Raw genomic sequence first — 15,986 nt, 5'->3', positions numbered from 1 at the left:
TCCCACTGTCTAGACAGAGGTCATTAAATGCTAGATGGAACAATGCTTGTGTGATAGAGTGAAATGTGCCATAACAATAATAGCATCATAATGTGTACCAGCAAGCAATATGCTATGCATTTATCTGAATGTGATAAACATGTCTGCTTGTACAGAGTTTGATTAGTAATGCCTAGGAATTCCTATAGGGGAACTATGCAGTTTACCAGCTCATGCATTACAACTTAAGCTAATGCTACGTGTCCGTGTGAATCGTTCTCATATTTCCCCCCTTTCAGGGGTATAACACTTACATGGTGCGAACTGGTTTGTCCTCGCTCTCTCCCAGGTGATTAAAGACCTGAAGGGTTCAGACTACAGCTGGTCCTACCAGACCCCTCCCTCCTCCCCCAGTAGTTCTGGCTCCAGGAAGAGCAGCATGTGCAGGTACGAACCAGAGGGAGATAGGACACATGGACTAGAAATACAGACATTTGTATTGACCTGGATTCATTTGATTTGATCAACAAAGGGGGGGGGGGGGGGGGGGGGGGGGGGTTTATTTAGTTTTGATCCAAGGTGTGTGGATGATATGTTGTACGCTGTGTGAGTGTGAACATGCAGAACATCTGACAATAAAAGGTGACAGCGAAAGTGTGTCAGTGAGAGGTGGCGTTCAGATATGTGTCGTGTCTTGGTAAAAGAGGCGCTCCTGCATGTCTGCACATGTCTGTCTCTGAGAGTCTACTGAGCGTCTGTCTGCTGGTCCATGTGTCTGTTGTGTCCTCTGTCCTCACAGAGTTTAATCACAGATGGCGCCATATGGCTTGCAACACTCAGAGCACTAAAGAAATTTATTTTTTTCTCTTAGTGGTGAAAATGACAACTTTATTTCAACTTAAAACAGACTTGTTTGATGATAACGAATAGCACGTAACATTTATGTTAGAATGTTATTTGAGTGTTTTTCTAAATAATCCCAGTTTCCATGTGTGAAGTAGGACACTTGTTAGGTCTGAAGTGGTGTCTTCTATTCTGAAGAAGTATCTCTCAGGCTTGTCACGTTAGTGCTCTGGTGTGTCGCTTGTGTCACTGTCTGAGAGGCCATGTCTTTGGGCATGCCAGCAACCCTGCCCTGTACCCTGTGTGTCTAACCTACCCAACCCATGCTTGGTTCTCACACGGTCTTAACTTGTCTTTTCCATGTTTACTCCTCCTCTCCCTTCCCAACCCTCTACTTCTGACCCCCCCCCCCCCCCCCCCCCCCCCCTCAACATGTCTATCCCCATCCCTGCATGTGTGTGTCTCCCAATCTCTCCACTCTGCATTCACACTTACCCTTGGTGTTCTGTGTGTTTGGCCTCTCCTCTATTTCCTGTGGTATGATCACTTCCTATTCCTCTGTATTTGCACGGCCTCTTTCTCTTCCTGTGTGTTTGGCTTCTCCACTCTGTGCTTCCTTCACCCGTATTCTGGTTGGGTTCCCCTATTTCACTGCTGCTGTTCTCTACATTCAACTCCAACTTGGAAATGTCCTCATCTTAACCTCTGACCATCATATAAACTACCCGTCTCTCTTATATGAACTCTACCCATCATATAAACCACCCGTCTCCCTCATATGAACTCTACCAATCATATAAACTACATATCTCTCTCATATGAACTCTACCAATCATATAAACTACATATCTCTCTCATATGAACTCTACCAATCATATAAACTACATATCTCTCTCATATGAACTCTACCAATCATATAAACTACATATCTCTCTCATATGAACTCTACCCATCATATAAACTACATATCTCTCTCATATGAACTCTACCAATCATATAAACTACATATCTCTCTCATATGAACTCTACCAATCATATAAACGACATATCTCTCTCATATGAACTCTACCAATCATATAAACCACCCATCTCTCTCATATGAACTCTACCCATCATATAAACTACCCATCATATAAACTACCCGTCTCTCTCATTTGAACTCTACCCATCATATAAACTACATATCTCTCATTTGAACTCTACCCATCATATAAACCACCCATCATATTAACTACCGTCTCTTACATGAACTCTACCCATCATATAAACTACCCGTCTCTCATCTGAATTCTAATAAACTCTCCACTCTACTTCACTGTACCTCGCTACCATCAATCTCCCTCCTTTTCCCCTTTCCATCTCACTTCATCACGCTCTCCCCAAATCCATCTCTACACACCATCATTCAATTTCCTACCTTCTCCACCTCTTGCTTCATAAATGTGGTTTATATGATATCCCCCTACCTTAAACACTTCCCTTCACCCTGCCTGACCCTCTTCCCTGCCCCCTCACCACCCTCTCACCCTGGCTCCACCCCCCTGCAGCAGTGTGAACAGTGCCCACAGTAGTGCCTCCCGCTCCTCCGGAGGCTCTCAGACTCACTCACCCAGTTCGTCCTATCGCTACCGCAGCCTGGCCCAGCCGCCACCAGGGAACGCTCACCGCCTCAGCAGCGTCTCCTCCCACGACTCAGGCTTCATATCACAGGACGCCAACGTCTACTCCAAGCCTCCCTCGCCCATGCCCTCTGACATCACCAGCCAGGTATGACTGCCGTCACAGATGTCGCTGCAGTGCTGAAACGTAGCTCCGCCCTCTACTCTTCTGCCTGACGTCTCTTGGTTTTGCGTTCATTCTCCTTCTTGACTTCTCTTCCTTTCTGCAGAAGTCATCAAGTTCCGCATCCTCCGAGGCTTCCGAGACCTGCCAGTCAGTCAGTGAGTGCAGCTCTCCCACAACGGTGAGTACAACCGCTCCCTCGCACTCCTGTCCTAATGGGTGGCTCTCCCGTTTCTTTCAGGCAGTCACACGATTAACTGACTTTGAAAAAGAATGTGAATATACTATAGCCGTGCTCATTCTAGTTGTCTGGGTTTTGCGTACCGTAATGTTGTGCCGTATACGGTGTATGAGAGAAGCTGGTAAAACTGACCAGCAGGATTCTCTCCGTAAGTATGTGAACCTCATCAGCCCAGGTGAACTTGTGGTCATCTGCTCTGTCACCGCTGATCTCTTGTCTTTGCCCTCTTTTCTTCTGCTACTCAGACACGTTGTGTGTGTTTGGGAGTGCAGATGCACGTACTTGCGTGCATGCACCTGTGTGTATGCACCTGTGTGTGTGTGTATATGTATGGACGGTATGACCCAGAGGTCACATCACAAAGGCTCCTCTCATAAGCCTTTGGCGTTGATGGACGCTCTGACGATCCCGATCTTGTCTCTCCGTTCCGCAGTCTGGCTCGTCCTTCGCTACCTTCCGCCCTGCTCTCTCTCACACTGGCTCCATCAGGCCTCTCTCTGTCATACTTCCTGCGTCCCCACCCTATAACTGCTCCCCTGGATCCAACACTACCTCTCCCACATCAAAGGTTCCTTGCTGGAAGGTTTGTTTTCATCTGCACACTTTACTTTGCAATTTTTTGTAGTTTTTTTTATATTTTTTGGGGTTGTGTTTTAATTTGTGCTTCTTGAGTTAACGCTTATTCACCAGGTTTTTCTTTTCATTTCCCCATCTGCTTAACTCATTCATGATTTCATTACTTTGCTCCCTAACCTCTGTGCCTTTTGTTTTGTCGTTGGCCAACAGTCTCACCCCCTGGTTTCAAATCTCCTGTGTGATGATTTGCTAAACTTTGCAGACCCTGGGTGTCACCCATTTCACATTTCCAAGTCTCACAAACTCAAAAGGCTTCAAACCAATAAACCCACTCATTATCTTGGCCCAATACCAAACACTCACACACAATGAGGAACCCCCCCCCCACCCCACCAAACACACACACACACTACCCCCACACTGTACCCAGATGAAAGGCGTCAAACTGCTGGATAGTGGACGGGTCTCTCTCATTAGAGAGTTCACTCTGTTGCTTTTCACTGCTTCTTATTAACCACCCCCACCTCTTCAGGATTGGTCCAAGGCAGGTTCTTATGAGCAGCCGTTGGCTGCCACGCTTCAGCGGCGGAAGGAGCCCCTGGATAGGCTGAGGGAGAGCGAGGCATCCCCGGGCTCCCAGGGATATGCTGGTGCTCACCCAGACGATGTCCAGAGGCCCCGAATGACCCCCGCCACCATCGCTGCCAAGGTAACAGAGATTTACCCTCGCAATGGTGTGAATACAAGACACATGCTACTATAACACAACTGTTGGATTTTAACCCCGAATTGGACTTTGGTGGTTATAGTCTGTCCGTTGTGCTTGGTAGTGGTCCTGTGCTCCTACCGTATGATAAGTGTTTTCTAAGGCGAATTGATTGCGATACGGTTAGATCCTGGATTGCGATACGGTTCTGGAAACCTTGAACTTAGTTATCATCCTGATCATGTGTTAGTCCACTAGTCACGTGTAGCTCAGTTGGTAGAGCATGAAGCTTTCAGCGGAAGGGTTGTGCGTTCGATTCCCATGGGGGGGACCTGTATGAAGAAAAGTACTCTGATGTACGCACTCTCTGTAAGTTGCTCTGGATAAGAGCGTCTGCTAAATGACAATGTGTTGTTGCTTCCTCCCAGCACGGCGAAGAGGTGTCTCCAGCAGCCAGTGACCTGGCCATGGTCCTGACCCGTGGTCTCAGCATGGAGCAGCAGAGGAGCAACAGGGACTCCCTGCAGTACTCTAGTGGCTACAGCACCCAGACCACCACGCCCTCCTGCTCCGAGGACACGATCCCCTCTCAGGGTACCACTCTGACAAGTACACTCCTTCGCTCGTAGAGTAAACACCAATACATACAGAAGTCAGCCTCACTTACATTAACCAACAGAGAATGCACTCACTGTCCTCTCTCAAGGTAACATACATGTACTATACCTCACAACTTAAGAGTATACACATCCCTCTATCTCTCTCTCTCTCCCCCAGGGTCGGATTATGACTGCTACTCTGTGAATGGAGATGCCGAAGGTGAGGCGTCAACTGACTTTGACAAGTCCTCCACCATCCCCCGCCACAGCAACATCGCCCAGAACTACCGCCGTATGATCCAGACCAAGAGGCCGGCCAGCACCGCTGGTCTGCCCAGTGGAGCCCAGGGCGGAGTGCTTGGAGGGGGAGGGGGCATTGGGACCCCTGGGACTGCCACCATCCGCCGAACCCCATCCACCAAGCCGGGTGTGAGGCGCACCCTGTCCAACGCGGGCCCCATCCCCATCCGCCCCCCCATAGTGCCAGTGAAGACACCCACGGTGCCTGATGCTCCTGGGGGGTACCCCGGGCCTCCGGTACGTGTGGGCAGTGAGGAGTGCGTGTTCTACGTGGCGGATGACTCCTCCCCCAACACGTTGGAGTATGTGAAGGCCTCTCCCAAACGTCTGAGCCTGCCCAACACAGCGTGGGGGTCTGGGGGAGCGATGGAGATGAGTGTGTATGTCCAGCAGGCTGCCCAGCACGGCTCTGAGGAGGACCAGATGATAGCCGCTAACCGCCACAGCCTGGTGGAGAAGATAGGAGAGCTGGTGGCCAGTGCCCATGCCCTTGGGGAGGGACAGTTCCCCTTCCCCAACCTTCCTGATGACCCCCCACCTGGCCTGGACCCCCAGCACGACCCCCAGGCCCCCGGGTCAGGCACCGACGTGCTGGTGTCCATCCGCAGGGGTGTGCGGCTCCGCAAGACCGTCTCCAACGACAGGTCAGCGCCCAGGATTTTGTGATGGTCCACAGCGGAGCGGAGGGAGCGCAGCCTGCACCCACCGAGGTGCCCCAACCACTACATGTCTCTGTAGTAAAGAAATGAATATGACAACAGAAGATTACAACAAAAATACGTTTTAATTAGAAGTAAATGATAAGTAACAATAATAATGCTGATAATGAAAAAGTAAATCGTGAATAATAATGACAGGCTCTAGCCACTATAACTCTATCGTGTCTGGGCGCATGTTTGTTTAATTAGCACCACCATCACCACGGGATCCTCAGACTGTATATAGAGACTCTGTCTGGACTGACTGCCGAGAGAGAGACTGTTTTATAGGGACCTGGACTTCCAGCCACCCTCTCCACCTCCTCCCACAACCCCCCACTCCTCACCCAACCTCTTACCCCCCCATTCTAGAGTAAAACAGAGGGAAGCAGGTGGCAGAGAGACAGATGAAAAGTGGGGTCAGTAGGGGGCTCCATCTCTCCCTCTCCCTTTAGCTCAGGCCACAAGGCTCTGACAATGCACTGTTAGCTTTAAACCATGGCTAACCGCGTAGGTGTGTGTGCGTGTAAGAGGTGGGCAGAGTTCTGCTGCAGGTCAGCTGGTTGTATTTGAGGGTGAGGCTTCTCTCCTCTGTGTCGTTTGTTGTTACCCTCACACTGGGCACACACCGGCTAAATTAACGTTGTTTCCACATCATTTGAATGAAATGACGTTGGACTGACGTGGAGTTGACGTCTGTGCCCAGTGGACTGTTTTTATTGTGACATTTGATTTCCTGTTACCACTGTATGAGAAACTACAAAATGAAGCCAGGCGTATATATTTTCTAAATCCAGAGAGAACATGTTAATAAGAAATGGAGCAATAAATGTGTTTTATTTTCTGCTTGCGGAGTGGAGGAGAAACAGAAGCTGTTATCTTAGGTTTAGGTTCTCTTTTTTTAACTTGCAGGCAATCATCAGGCGTGCTCAAGTACATATGACAGTGGCTGTCTAACTTTGGCCATTGGCTTTTCTCAAGTCCTTGCCTGATGTGTTAAAAAAAACAGAAAAATCATTGAAAACTGAAGCACTTTGAAGGTTAATTTCTAGTGTGGCCACTAGGAGTCAGTGTGGTCATGCTATGTGATGAGACGAGGGTGCTGGGGGACTGAGAGTTGGCTGTCATGCGGTGTGCTGAGTGAGTGCCACAGACCAGTGAGTGAAGCAGTTCAATTGGTGAGAGAATAGGAAGATCGAAAAAGGAAGTGATAAAGAAAGGTGGGAGATGGGAACGGAAGGATACGCCATTGGAGGCATGGTTATGTACAATGGGTCCGTGCTGAAAAGGTTGAATTCCAAACAACGGATTTATAATTTAGATCATAACATTTATGTAAAGAGGGGGATGGTAAGCTGCTGTACTTGTCATCACCTGTTGTGAGTCTCAAACATGAGATCCATAGCTCATGTGAACCATGTGCAGCCTTACACGGGAGCTGGCTTTGCTAAAGACATTAGAATGAAAGTGACTATAGCCAGGGAGAAAAAGTGAGGATAATTTAAGGGGTTGCCAGAAGAAGGGGGGAATTTATGTTTACAGAGTTAGCTGGAAGAGAGTTGCTGCAGCGGAGAGAGATGGAATGAGCATTTCACTGCCTGTTCATACTGTAAGCCCGAGTCGAGAGTCAGACGCACAGGAGGAAGTCAAGACTAGAAACTGTATGAATATATATATCGTAACCTTTCATAAAATTATGTTGCCATATTTTTGCAATAATGTTATGCTGTAGTCTTACTTTTGTCAATGAAAAAAAAAAAAGAACTATTTCCAGAGAACAATGAATCACAGTGATATAGGATCTGAGCAGGCAGAGAGCATTATTCTGACTGCTGTGCTGTAGGGTAGTGATGAACTTCATGGATGTCTGCCCAATGCTCCCTAGCAGTGACTGTTGATGTCCTCACCTTGACTACAATGACCATTACAAAATGTATCTCAATGCTTATTTTGTTTTAAAAAATGTTTTTTTTATTTATTTAGCCTAAATAAGAGCACTGTTTTAGAAATGCCTGTGGCTGTTTTAAAGCGAGGATCTGCTTTGAGAAGATGAAACACCTGGTATTGTAGAATATTGCTCATCTGCTGGAGTGCCTGTAGTACTTCCACAAGGGGCTCTGTAAGAGGGTGTGTGGGTGTGACGCGGCAGGGTGGGGCGGCGGAGGAAGGGGAGAGACCAGCAGTCTGGAGGGAGTGGCCCAGGGTGGATGTGACCTGCCCTGGCACAGTGCATTCTCGACCAGAGGATGCTCATCCAGAGAATGTCTGCAAAGCACAGGTCAGAACGATGTATATTTATATATACATATATACATACATATACTGTTTAAGAAGTTGAACACTAATTGTACAGGTCAAATTGCTAGAATCTAAAAAAAAAAAAAAAAAAAAACGTTTTACTCACATTACTTCACATTACTGAAGAAAAAAAAGCAAATGTCAACTGTGTGACAGCAATATGGGAGTGTGTTTATTAGCCAATTTAACAATACAACTTCTTGTCTAACAAAAAGGTAAACATGTTTACTGTCTTTTTAACTGTGCAGACTTAACTCTGGCAATTATTCTGTTCCAATTTCTTGTCATGCTTGGATTACTCTGCTTCATTCTGATTGTGTGTGATGCTCCTTACCGTTCCCGAGACCCCAACTCTGTAAGCGTCACTTCTGTCAGAGCATTAGAGAAAGACAGGATGTGGCACAGAGACAGACAGAGCGAGAGAGACTGGGCTGTTTGCTAGTGTGTGTTAGACTGAGAGGACCCCTACAGGGGAACTACATGGATGTCAGTCTTGGTTGTCTCTCTGCCTGGGATGAGGTGACACTCTCCAAGACCCCATGGTGGATGACTAGCAGTCACCTCACTCCCTCACACCCCCACAGCTGGGCTGTCTCTGGGTCCAGACTCTCTTTCCCTCTTTCCTCACTATCACTCGCTTCTCGCCATCCTCCCACTGGGCATAGATGTCAGTTTAACGTCTAGTTTCGATTTACATTTGGTTGAGTTGTTATCCAACAATAATTCAACATTAAATCAACAACAAAAAAAGTATGTTAAAAGTTGGGTGTGCGAAAAAGACGGAATGCCCTTGCGTTGATTACTTTTTGCACATCCAATTAATTTTCCAAGTTGATTCAACGTCATCGCATAGTTTTTTGGGGGTTGGAATGATATGGAAACAACGTTGATTTAACCAGATTTTGCCCAGTAGGCTACCCCCACTTATACTCTCAATAAATGAACTTGTTTCTTTTCAACCTCTTATCCACCCATCCACCACAACCCCAACTCCTACTAGCAGCTCACTCCATAGCTTGTCTCAGCCTCAGCATCAGCTCTTAAGCCAGAGCCAAGCCCAAACTCCCAACAGGACTTTGAGTGAAACACTTTCCCGCTGGGGCTAATGCAAGGACAGGGAATAACTGTGTCATCACAATAAAATGCTGGTTTCACATGAGAAGAACAACACTTCCATGAGAACGTGATATGATGTCTCATGCTGGCTGGATTATAGCTAATGAAATCATTTAAGTTAAACCTTAACTTCCCTCTAAGTGAGTGTTAATTTGCAATAAGTGCCCATGTGACTTCTCTCTCTCAAATGGGGTGAGTTGTTTGTCTGTGTATCCTGCTGCGCTTGCCATGGGTGGTGTGTCCATAGTGTTAGCGCTGTCGCGAGGGGAATGGAGCAAATGGGTTGATGGGAGTGTTTTAGCCTAATACACTTCTCTCTTCATGTTGAGTGAGGTTTGCACAGTGCTGTGTAGAGACGTATTTTTCACTTCCGTGTCTCTGCAATACAGCCACGGTCGCAAGTTACACTTATTTAAATAGCTTTTTGAATACTTATGCAGATCACTTTCACAATTTCAATAATAGAGAAAATGTGTTTTCATTGCCTTGTGAGTTTCACTGTGTGTGATTTAATACTCCCCCCCGCTAAGCTATATAGAAATAACAATGGAACTCATTCATAATGTGGGATACTGGATATGTAACAGGAGTCTATAGGTCTCATTGGGTCTCTATAATGCATTGCCTAACACAGATCAACCTGTCCTCCCCCTCTTAATCCTGGATAAGAGCTTGGTTAATCAGCCTTATTACTGTAAGAACATTAGAAAGTGGATGACTGTCAGGAAATCCTCTGGACTATAGTCATTCTGGCCAACACAGACCGTAACACTGTATGCCTTTATAGTCTAGGCTGGTGTTAGTGTCCGACCAGTACACACAGCCGTACTGTGACGTTGCAAATGACTTTATGCCGTTGTAAGGTAGCCAAACAGCCCAAGCCCCTCTTCCTTTAACTAGCTTATAATTCATATGTTCAAGCATATGTGAGGGCAGGGATTGAATCAAGCTGGGTAGCTGTGGGGTGTAGGTCATGTATGGAGGTTATACTGTACGTGGTCTAGGAGTAGTTTGTTTACATTGTCCACAGGTGTTGCGTTCGTGTGTCTTCGTGCTCATGAAGTCTACCCTGACGTATGTTGAGGATCTCTGACACTGATGGAGAAACATAGACTCTGCCTCGACACAAGGTGGCTACACGCCCACTCTCCCACCCACACACAGCCTGTCCCCGTCTATTTAAAAAGACCAACAAAGTCACCCCACAACGATGTCACCATCCGTTAACTCAACGCTGTCAGCTCCTGAGATGTAGTCAGGCAGGGAGGAGGTGACTTGCGTTTCCAGGTGCCATGGTAACAGAACTGAATGTCTTTTCACTTGTGGATTCTCAGTGGTTTCCTCTCTCTTCCTCTTCCCAAAGCCCAATCCAATATTAAAGCTAAACCAATGCATCTATGAACTTGACCCTTGCCACAGTTTTTATGAAGTCATTATTTTCATTACGGTATTGTGAAGAGATATGATGTGTGCATATGTTTTTGTACAAAACCCCCTCCAATGGAGTCACGTAACGCTACATGCTTTCTGTCTTCTAATTTCTCTCCTCTTTAATTTATTGTGCCCTTTTCTCCAAGGCTGTTTTGCCTCTTTTGCTGATGACAAGTTTTTCTTTTTGTAATATTAATCCTTTTAATTTTGTTAACTTTAGTCACTGCTAATGTAACAAAACGCACTGTGATGATTCCAGTATTAATAAAATATGTACTTAAACTGTGCACGAGTTTGAGAGACGAGTCCTTCATTTGTCATTTAAAAATGTGTTTTAGCGGAATAAACAGCTCTCACTGTTAAACTAGAGGTCGAGAGTCGATAGGTAGAGCCAAGCCTTTGTTCCGTGTTTGGTCGACAGGGGGCGCCAGAGATCTGCTAGGACTAACACTGGGGATGCTTTAGAACTCAGCAAGACAGATTCTGATTCCAGGAGGGGGATGTCTGTCGGTAGCGCCAATTGATGCGTGTATCTCACCCAAAACTTCAATTAAGTTCAGCAGTGTGCCAACACGATGCTCAGTGTAGCTTGAAATAACAGAATGACCAGAGGGACAGAATACTGAAGTGTTGGTCTGTCTGGTTTATTTGGTCTATATGTCACCCCGGTGTTACTGCTAGGAGATCATGCAGAAGCTCATCCTGGACTCCACACAACGAGTTCGTGACGTCAGTACATGGAAAAACCAGTCTGTCTTCATTAAACCACTGACAGAACAAGGACGAATCCCCTTTACTTAATGTCATCTCCCTAGCCACCATTTAAACCACACAAAGGAAACTTTAATTAAAAATAAGTGGAGCACAATTAAGCTGAGAACGCCTGACTTTGAAACTCATGGGGACTTGGGGGCCTCTGCCTGAGTGAGACTGTATGGGTAAGGCAGGGGGTTTCATTTCCGCTGTTCTTTGCTTCCCATTTTGTTGAAACTAATTAAATGTTTTAAAGGTACAAGTTGAGCTCCACTAATAGCAAGCTGGTGGAGGAGATATTGAATGAGGTATTTCGTTGTTGTAGTTGAAGACCATGAGAGGGGTAGTAATTGTGGGGTATATGGTGGGATGCTTTGTCAAAAAATAAATATATTTTACAACTACATTCAAAGTTCGCGATAACAGGCTTTTTACCAGACTTCAAACTTACGTCTAGCCTACTACTTCAAGTTCACAACTTGAGGAACTTAGAACAATTCAGAGTTGTGAAATCAATGCTGCATTGTGTCATGCATATCAGTAATACAGCCCACACGTTGCAAGTTGATGTCTTTCATAACCAAACCTATTCAAGCGAGACACTTTGTTTACTTATTTTTTTAATCTTCTGTGGTCTCATTCATTTAAAAAATCTTACATTTATACTTGAACTTTGTCGTAAGACCATTTGACAGTGTGCTTACATTCGATTCTTAAAAGATACTGAGCATAAACGACCTTGCTTACGCAGTTTCTAAGAAGCCATTTGTAATTTACGCACCTGTGATCTATAAATCTCAAATTAATTTACTATTGATGGCACCTGAACGTGCCTTACACTCAGCGATTTCCCCTTATAGAATGCTAGCACAAATGAGGGTTTAGTCAGGAATAGCCATGGACCAAAAGAGAAAGCTAACTTTTTGGAGACGAGATCACGGCGGTGGTAGATGAGATTGAAGACTGGCAACCCGTATTATTCGGCGGACTTAATAGTGGGTTGACGAAGCCACACGGGTATCTTGGGAGTGTGTCGCCGCTGCAGTGAACGAGGTGGGGCAGCAAGACAGAACTGTGGCTGATGTGAAAGAGAAATGGTCTGACCTTAAACTGCAAGAGGAAAAAAATAATAGCCATACATAACCTCAGCATTAAGGCAACAGGAGGGGTGCCTGGCACGCCGGAACTCTCCCAAATGGACCAGCGCATCGGGTCAATCATTGGTTAAAGCGCATACACTGGCCCATGTCCCGACGGAGACAGTAAATGTTTAAAAAAAGTTGTTTCTTCTATTTGAGCTTTTCTGCTTTATTTTTCATATGGTTTAATCCCAACTTTTATATCGTTTAGCAGTAACATCAAAAACGGTGAAGTCGGCACGCGAAACCACCACGACTGCGTCTGTAATGTCTGCTTCCAACTCTCAAACATGTAGATCCCCAGAACGCAGCTCACTTCCCAGATCCCGATCACCTGTTCACACACCTGTATGTTATTATCGCACACTATTTAGTTCAGTTCTTTGCACACCATCATTGTGAGGTTTTGTTTTGTGACACACTTCTATTCGGAGCTCTGTTTTTCGTAAGCTAAAGCTTCCCGAGTATGATAGTTTTTGCCTGCTTCACCAACGACACCTTTTGCCTATTCCCTGCCTGTACTTTCGGATTTCCTATTAACCTGTTGCCTAATCTCCCAGACGATGTTACTAGGCTTTTCCCTGCCTATACTGTTGCCTTTTTTGAACCCCCTTTGTATGGCCTTCTGCCTGCCCCTGGACCCAGCTACCTGCCGCCTCCTGTGGTCCTTTACATAAACACCCGCTGCGCCCTGCTCTTGAAACCAGCTGTCTCCCATCGTGTTCATTACAGCATCACTGGATCACGGTAAGTAATTAAGAGAATGTTTAACTTTGGTTGTCAGTAACTTATATACAATACATACACTGATTTATTTTAATTCACATAGAAACGGGGGGAGCTGCTTTGCAGCTCGTGCGCAGGTTGAGGGTGGCCCCTCCACCCAGGGATAAAGTGCATGAGGCTCCCAAGCCTTTTAAAATGATAAACTTGGATTAGCTAACACAACGTGCCATTGGAACACAGGAGTGATGGTTGCTAATAATGGGCCTCTGTATGCCTATGTAGGTATTCCATTATAAATCAGACGTTTCCAGCTACAGCAGTCATTTACAACATTAACAATGTCTACACTATATTTCTAATCATTTTGATATTTTAATGGACAAAAAAATGATTCTTTAAAAAACCAGGACATTTAAGTGATCCCAAACTTTTGAACGGTAGTGTACTGTACATGTTCACCTACAGACGGTGCGCGTAAGGCAATATGCGCGCAGTCAACTTCACCTATGACCCCTGGGAAATTAAATGAGTGGACAAACTCGGCTTTGACGTGCCTGTTCGTCAGCTGTAAATGGGAAACTAATGTATCTCGTGGACAACACTTGTAGAATCGGCTCGATCACTTGTGGCAGGATGCGGCTGAATGATATACCTGATTACATCGTGTCTTCCTTTCCAGATTAGGTGCTAAATCTGCGCACAAATCTAACAGAACATTTCTTTGGAGACGATAGCGATTTATAAGCCCTGGGTCATCACGTGCAAAAAACGTAGGTGTGATCTCTGAAAACTCTCCCTTCACAAAGCACGGTTTTCCATTTCTTCCAATAACACAAGAACAGCCATGGATATTTTTTTTCTAATTTGACACACTATTTATAGAACATCGCATTCCGTTTAATTCAATAACACTTTTCGTCTGCCAATTAATTCCTAACAAATTGTTCATAAAGCTAATGCATAGTTCACACCAGGCTTGGACACAGATGCGTCCCAAACTGCAATACCCCTACATAGCCAGCAGAAATTATTTATGTCTAGACTTTGCATAGAGAAGATAATTTCCACGTCAAAGTAAGGTTTAATAAATAACTACTTATACGTGGTTTTCTGCGTAAGTCATACTTAAAATCAAAATCGCTCACAAGTCTGTTTTTATAAATGAGGCCCCTGGTGTTCTGATTAACTTAATTCATATGCTACATTGCCACCTGGGAGGTTATCTACATTGAGAAATACTTTTTTTTTTTTTTTTTTTTTTTTTTTTTTAAACTTCAACTGATAGTGTTCCTACTTTGGATCAATGTCTCATAAGTGCAGAGCAGTAACATCAGTTTCTTGAGATAATAGTTCAGATGTCTTTTAGGCATAGGCATACCTCACCTCTCCACACAGTTGCTACATATATGTCTCTGAGCTCCAGACAGACATTAAAAAGATCCTAAACCAGATCTAGCATCTCTTCATAACAATACCGCATCTCTTCATAACACCCTGCCCTACAGGCGGCTCTGGCTAAGGAATGATAAGAGGCATAATTAAACTCCCAGTTTCTCTTAGACAGCTTTGAGAGCCAACTGCTATTTAAGTTGTTGTCAGTTCTTTCAGTGCCTGTCTCTCTGATGTAGAAGGCAGTTTTATCTGTATGGTATGTCTCTCACATTGTCCATTAAAACACTTTATTTCAGCCTATTTAAGACACACACACACACACACAGAGACACTTTTATCATCCTGACAAAATGAATAACAACTGGCCCAGCCACAAGGCCACAGAATGACATGGTGCATTGGGACTTATTATAATGGTTCAGGATAAATTCATGTTCAAATGTATACATTATTGAAGAAAATATAGAGAAAGCAAGGTTGAGAGATGAAAGGGAACCTTGAGTGTGGAAATTGGAAATGACAGAAAAATGTCAGGCACTTTTCTGTTTGTCACAACACAGTTGTCATGCTAGCAGAGATTGGTGGCTGTTTGCCCTGCAAGTCCTTAAAATATTAATACAAAACAATGGAATATATTGGCTCACTGTGAAACTAGCAATACGCCTTATCTTAATGAAAGTCTAAAAGATAAGACGGGGGGGGGGGGGGGGGGGGCGGGGGGATAGGAAGAAGAAATGGTGTGCATATAGGTTGTGCATCACAGGGAGAGTGAATGAATTATATAGGGACGGAATGAAGGCTAGTAAATGAAAGGTAGAGCGGTTTAGATACGGATGGAAGTAGAGAGGAAGAGAAAGGTTGTGTTCAGTCAGACAGCGGAGGAAGCCCCCAGTGCTAAGCTACGGCTGCCAGTCTGAAGACAGAGAGATGAGTACGCTGACATCCCATCATCACCTTCCTCTCTCTGCTCTGCTGGCTGCCGTGAGGCTCGGAATGAAAAGAAATGGTTTTGATTCTTTTGGAAATCTATAAGAGGAATATACCTTAACGTCTGCCCTCCTCGCCGGATATAGTTCACACCATAACCCAGCCCCTCTATCAGGATTTGACTGGCTTGTCACTTTGTTAGTTTGTGGACCACAATAATATCCTTTTGCTCTGTGTTTGGTGGACATCTCTTTTTCAAGTTGCTCTCTGTGCGTGTGTGACTCTGACCTCTTGTCACACCGTCTTATCGAGAGTATTGCCTTGGAAGGAAGTCATTGTCAGCTGGTCAGATCTCTCAGGTGTGACTTGCCACCACCTCAGGACTGAGCAGTCAAAACATCTCTCTTCTCACCTCTCCCTTTTGTCCACAGGCAATACACTCATGTTCAACCTTATCCTCCCTTTCTCGCCTTGCTACAC

General features: G+C 45.2%; 1 protein-coding gene across 8 annotated transcripts in view; it reads left to right on the top strand.

The window, feature by feature from the left end:
• Positions 1-10,856, top strand: part of LOC129834353 (protein MTSS 2-like) — a 71,902-nt gene extending 61,046 nt beyond the window's left edge. For 2 of the 8 annotated variants that reach the window (XM_055899261.1, XM_055899265.1), the window contains 7 exons: positions 329-426; positions 2,370-2,589; positions 2,711-2,785; positions 3,279-3,428; positions 3,954-4,130; positions 4,556-4,736; positions 4,905-10,856. In XM_055899261.1, coding sequence (XP_055755236.1) covers positions 329-426; positions 2,370-2,589; positions 2,711-2,785; positions 3,279-3,428; positions 3,954-4,130; positions 4,556-4,736; positions 4,905-5,692 — 1,689 coding nt within the window. In that variant the 3' untranslated portion in view covers positions 5,693-10,856. The remainder of the gene's footprint in view (positions 1-328; positions 427-2,369; positions 2,590-2,710; positions 2,786-3,278; positions 3,429-3,953; positions 4,131-4,555; positions 4,737-4,904) is intronic. The other 6 variants (XM_055899263.1, XM_055899264.1, XM_055899262.1 and 3 more) reach the window with 6 other exon arrangements.
• The last annotated feature ends 5,130 nt before the right edge of the window (positions 10,857-15,986 follow it).

This window comes from Salvelinus fontinalis, chromosome 35, assembly GCF_029448725.1.
Source record: "Salvelinus fontinalis isolate EN_2023a chromosome 35, ASM2944872v1, whole genome shotgun sequence".
Classification (NCBI taxonomy): Eukaryota; Metazoa; Chordata; class Actinopteri; order Salmoniformes; family Salmonidae; genus Salvelinus; species Salvelinus fontinalis.
Note: the sequence above shows the minus strand (reverse complement) of the source record. Positions and strands in the feature narration are given on the sequence as shown.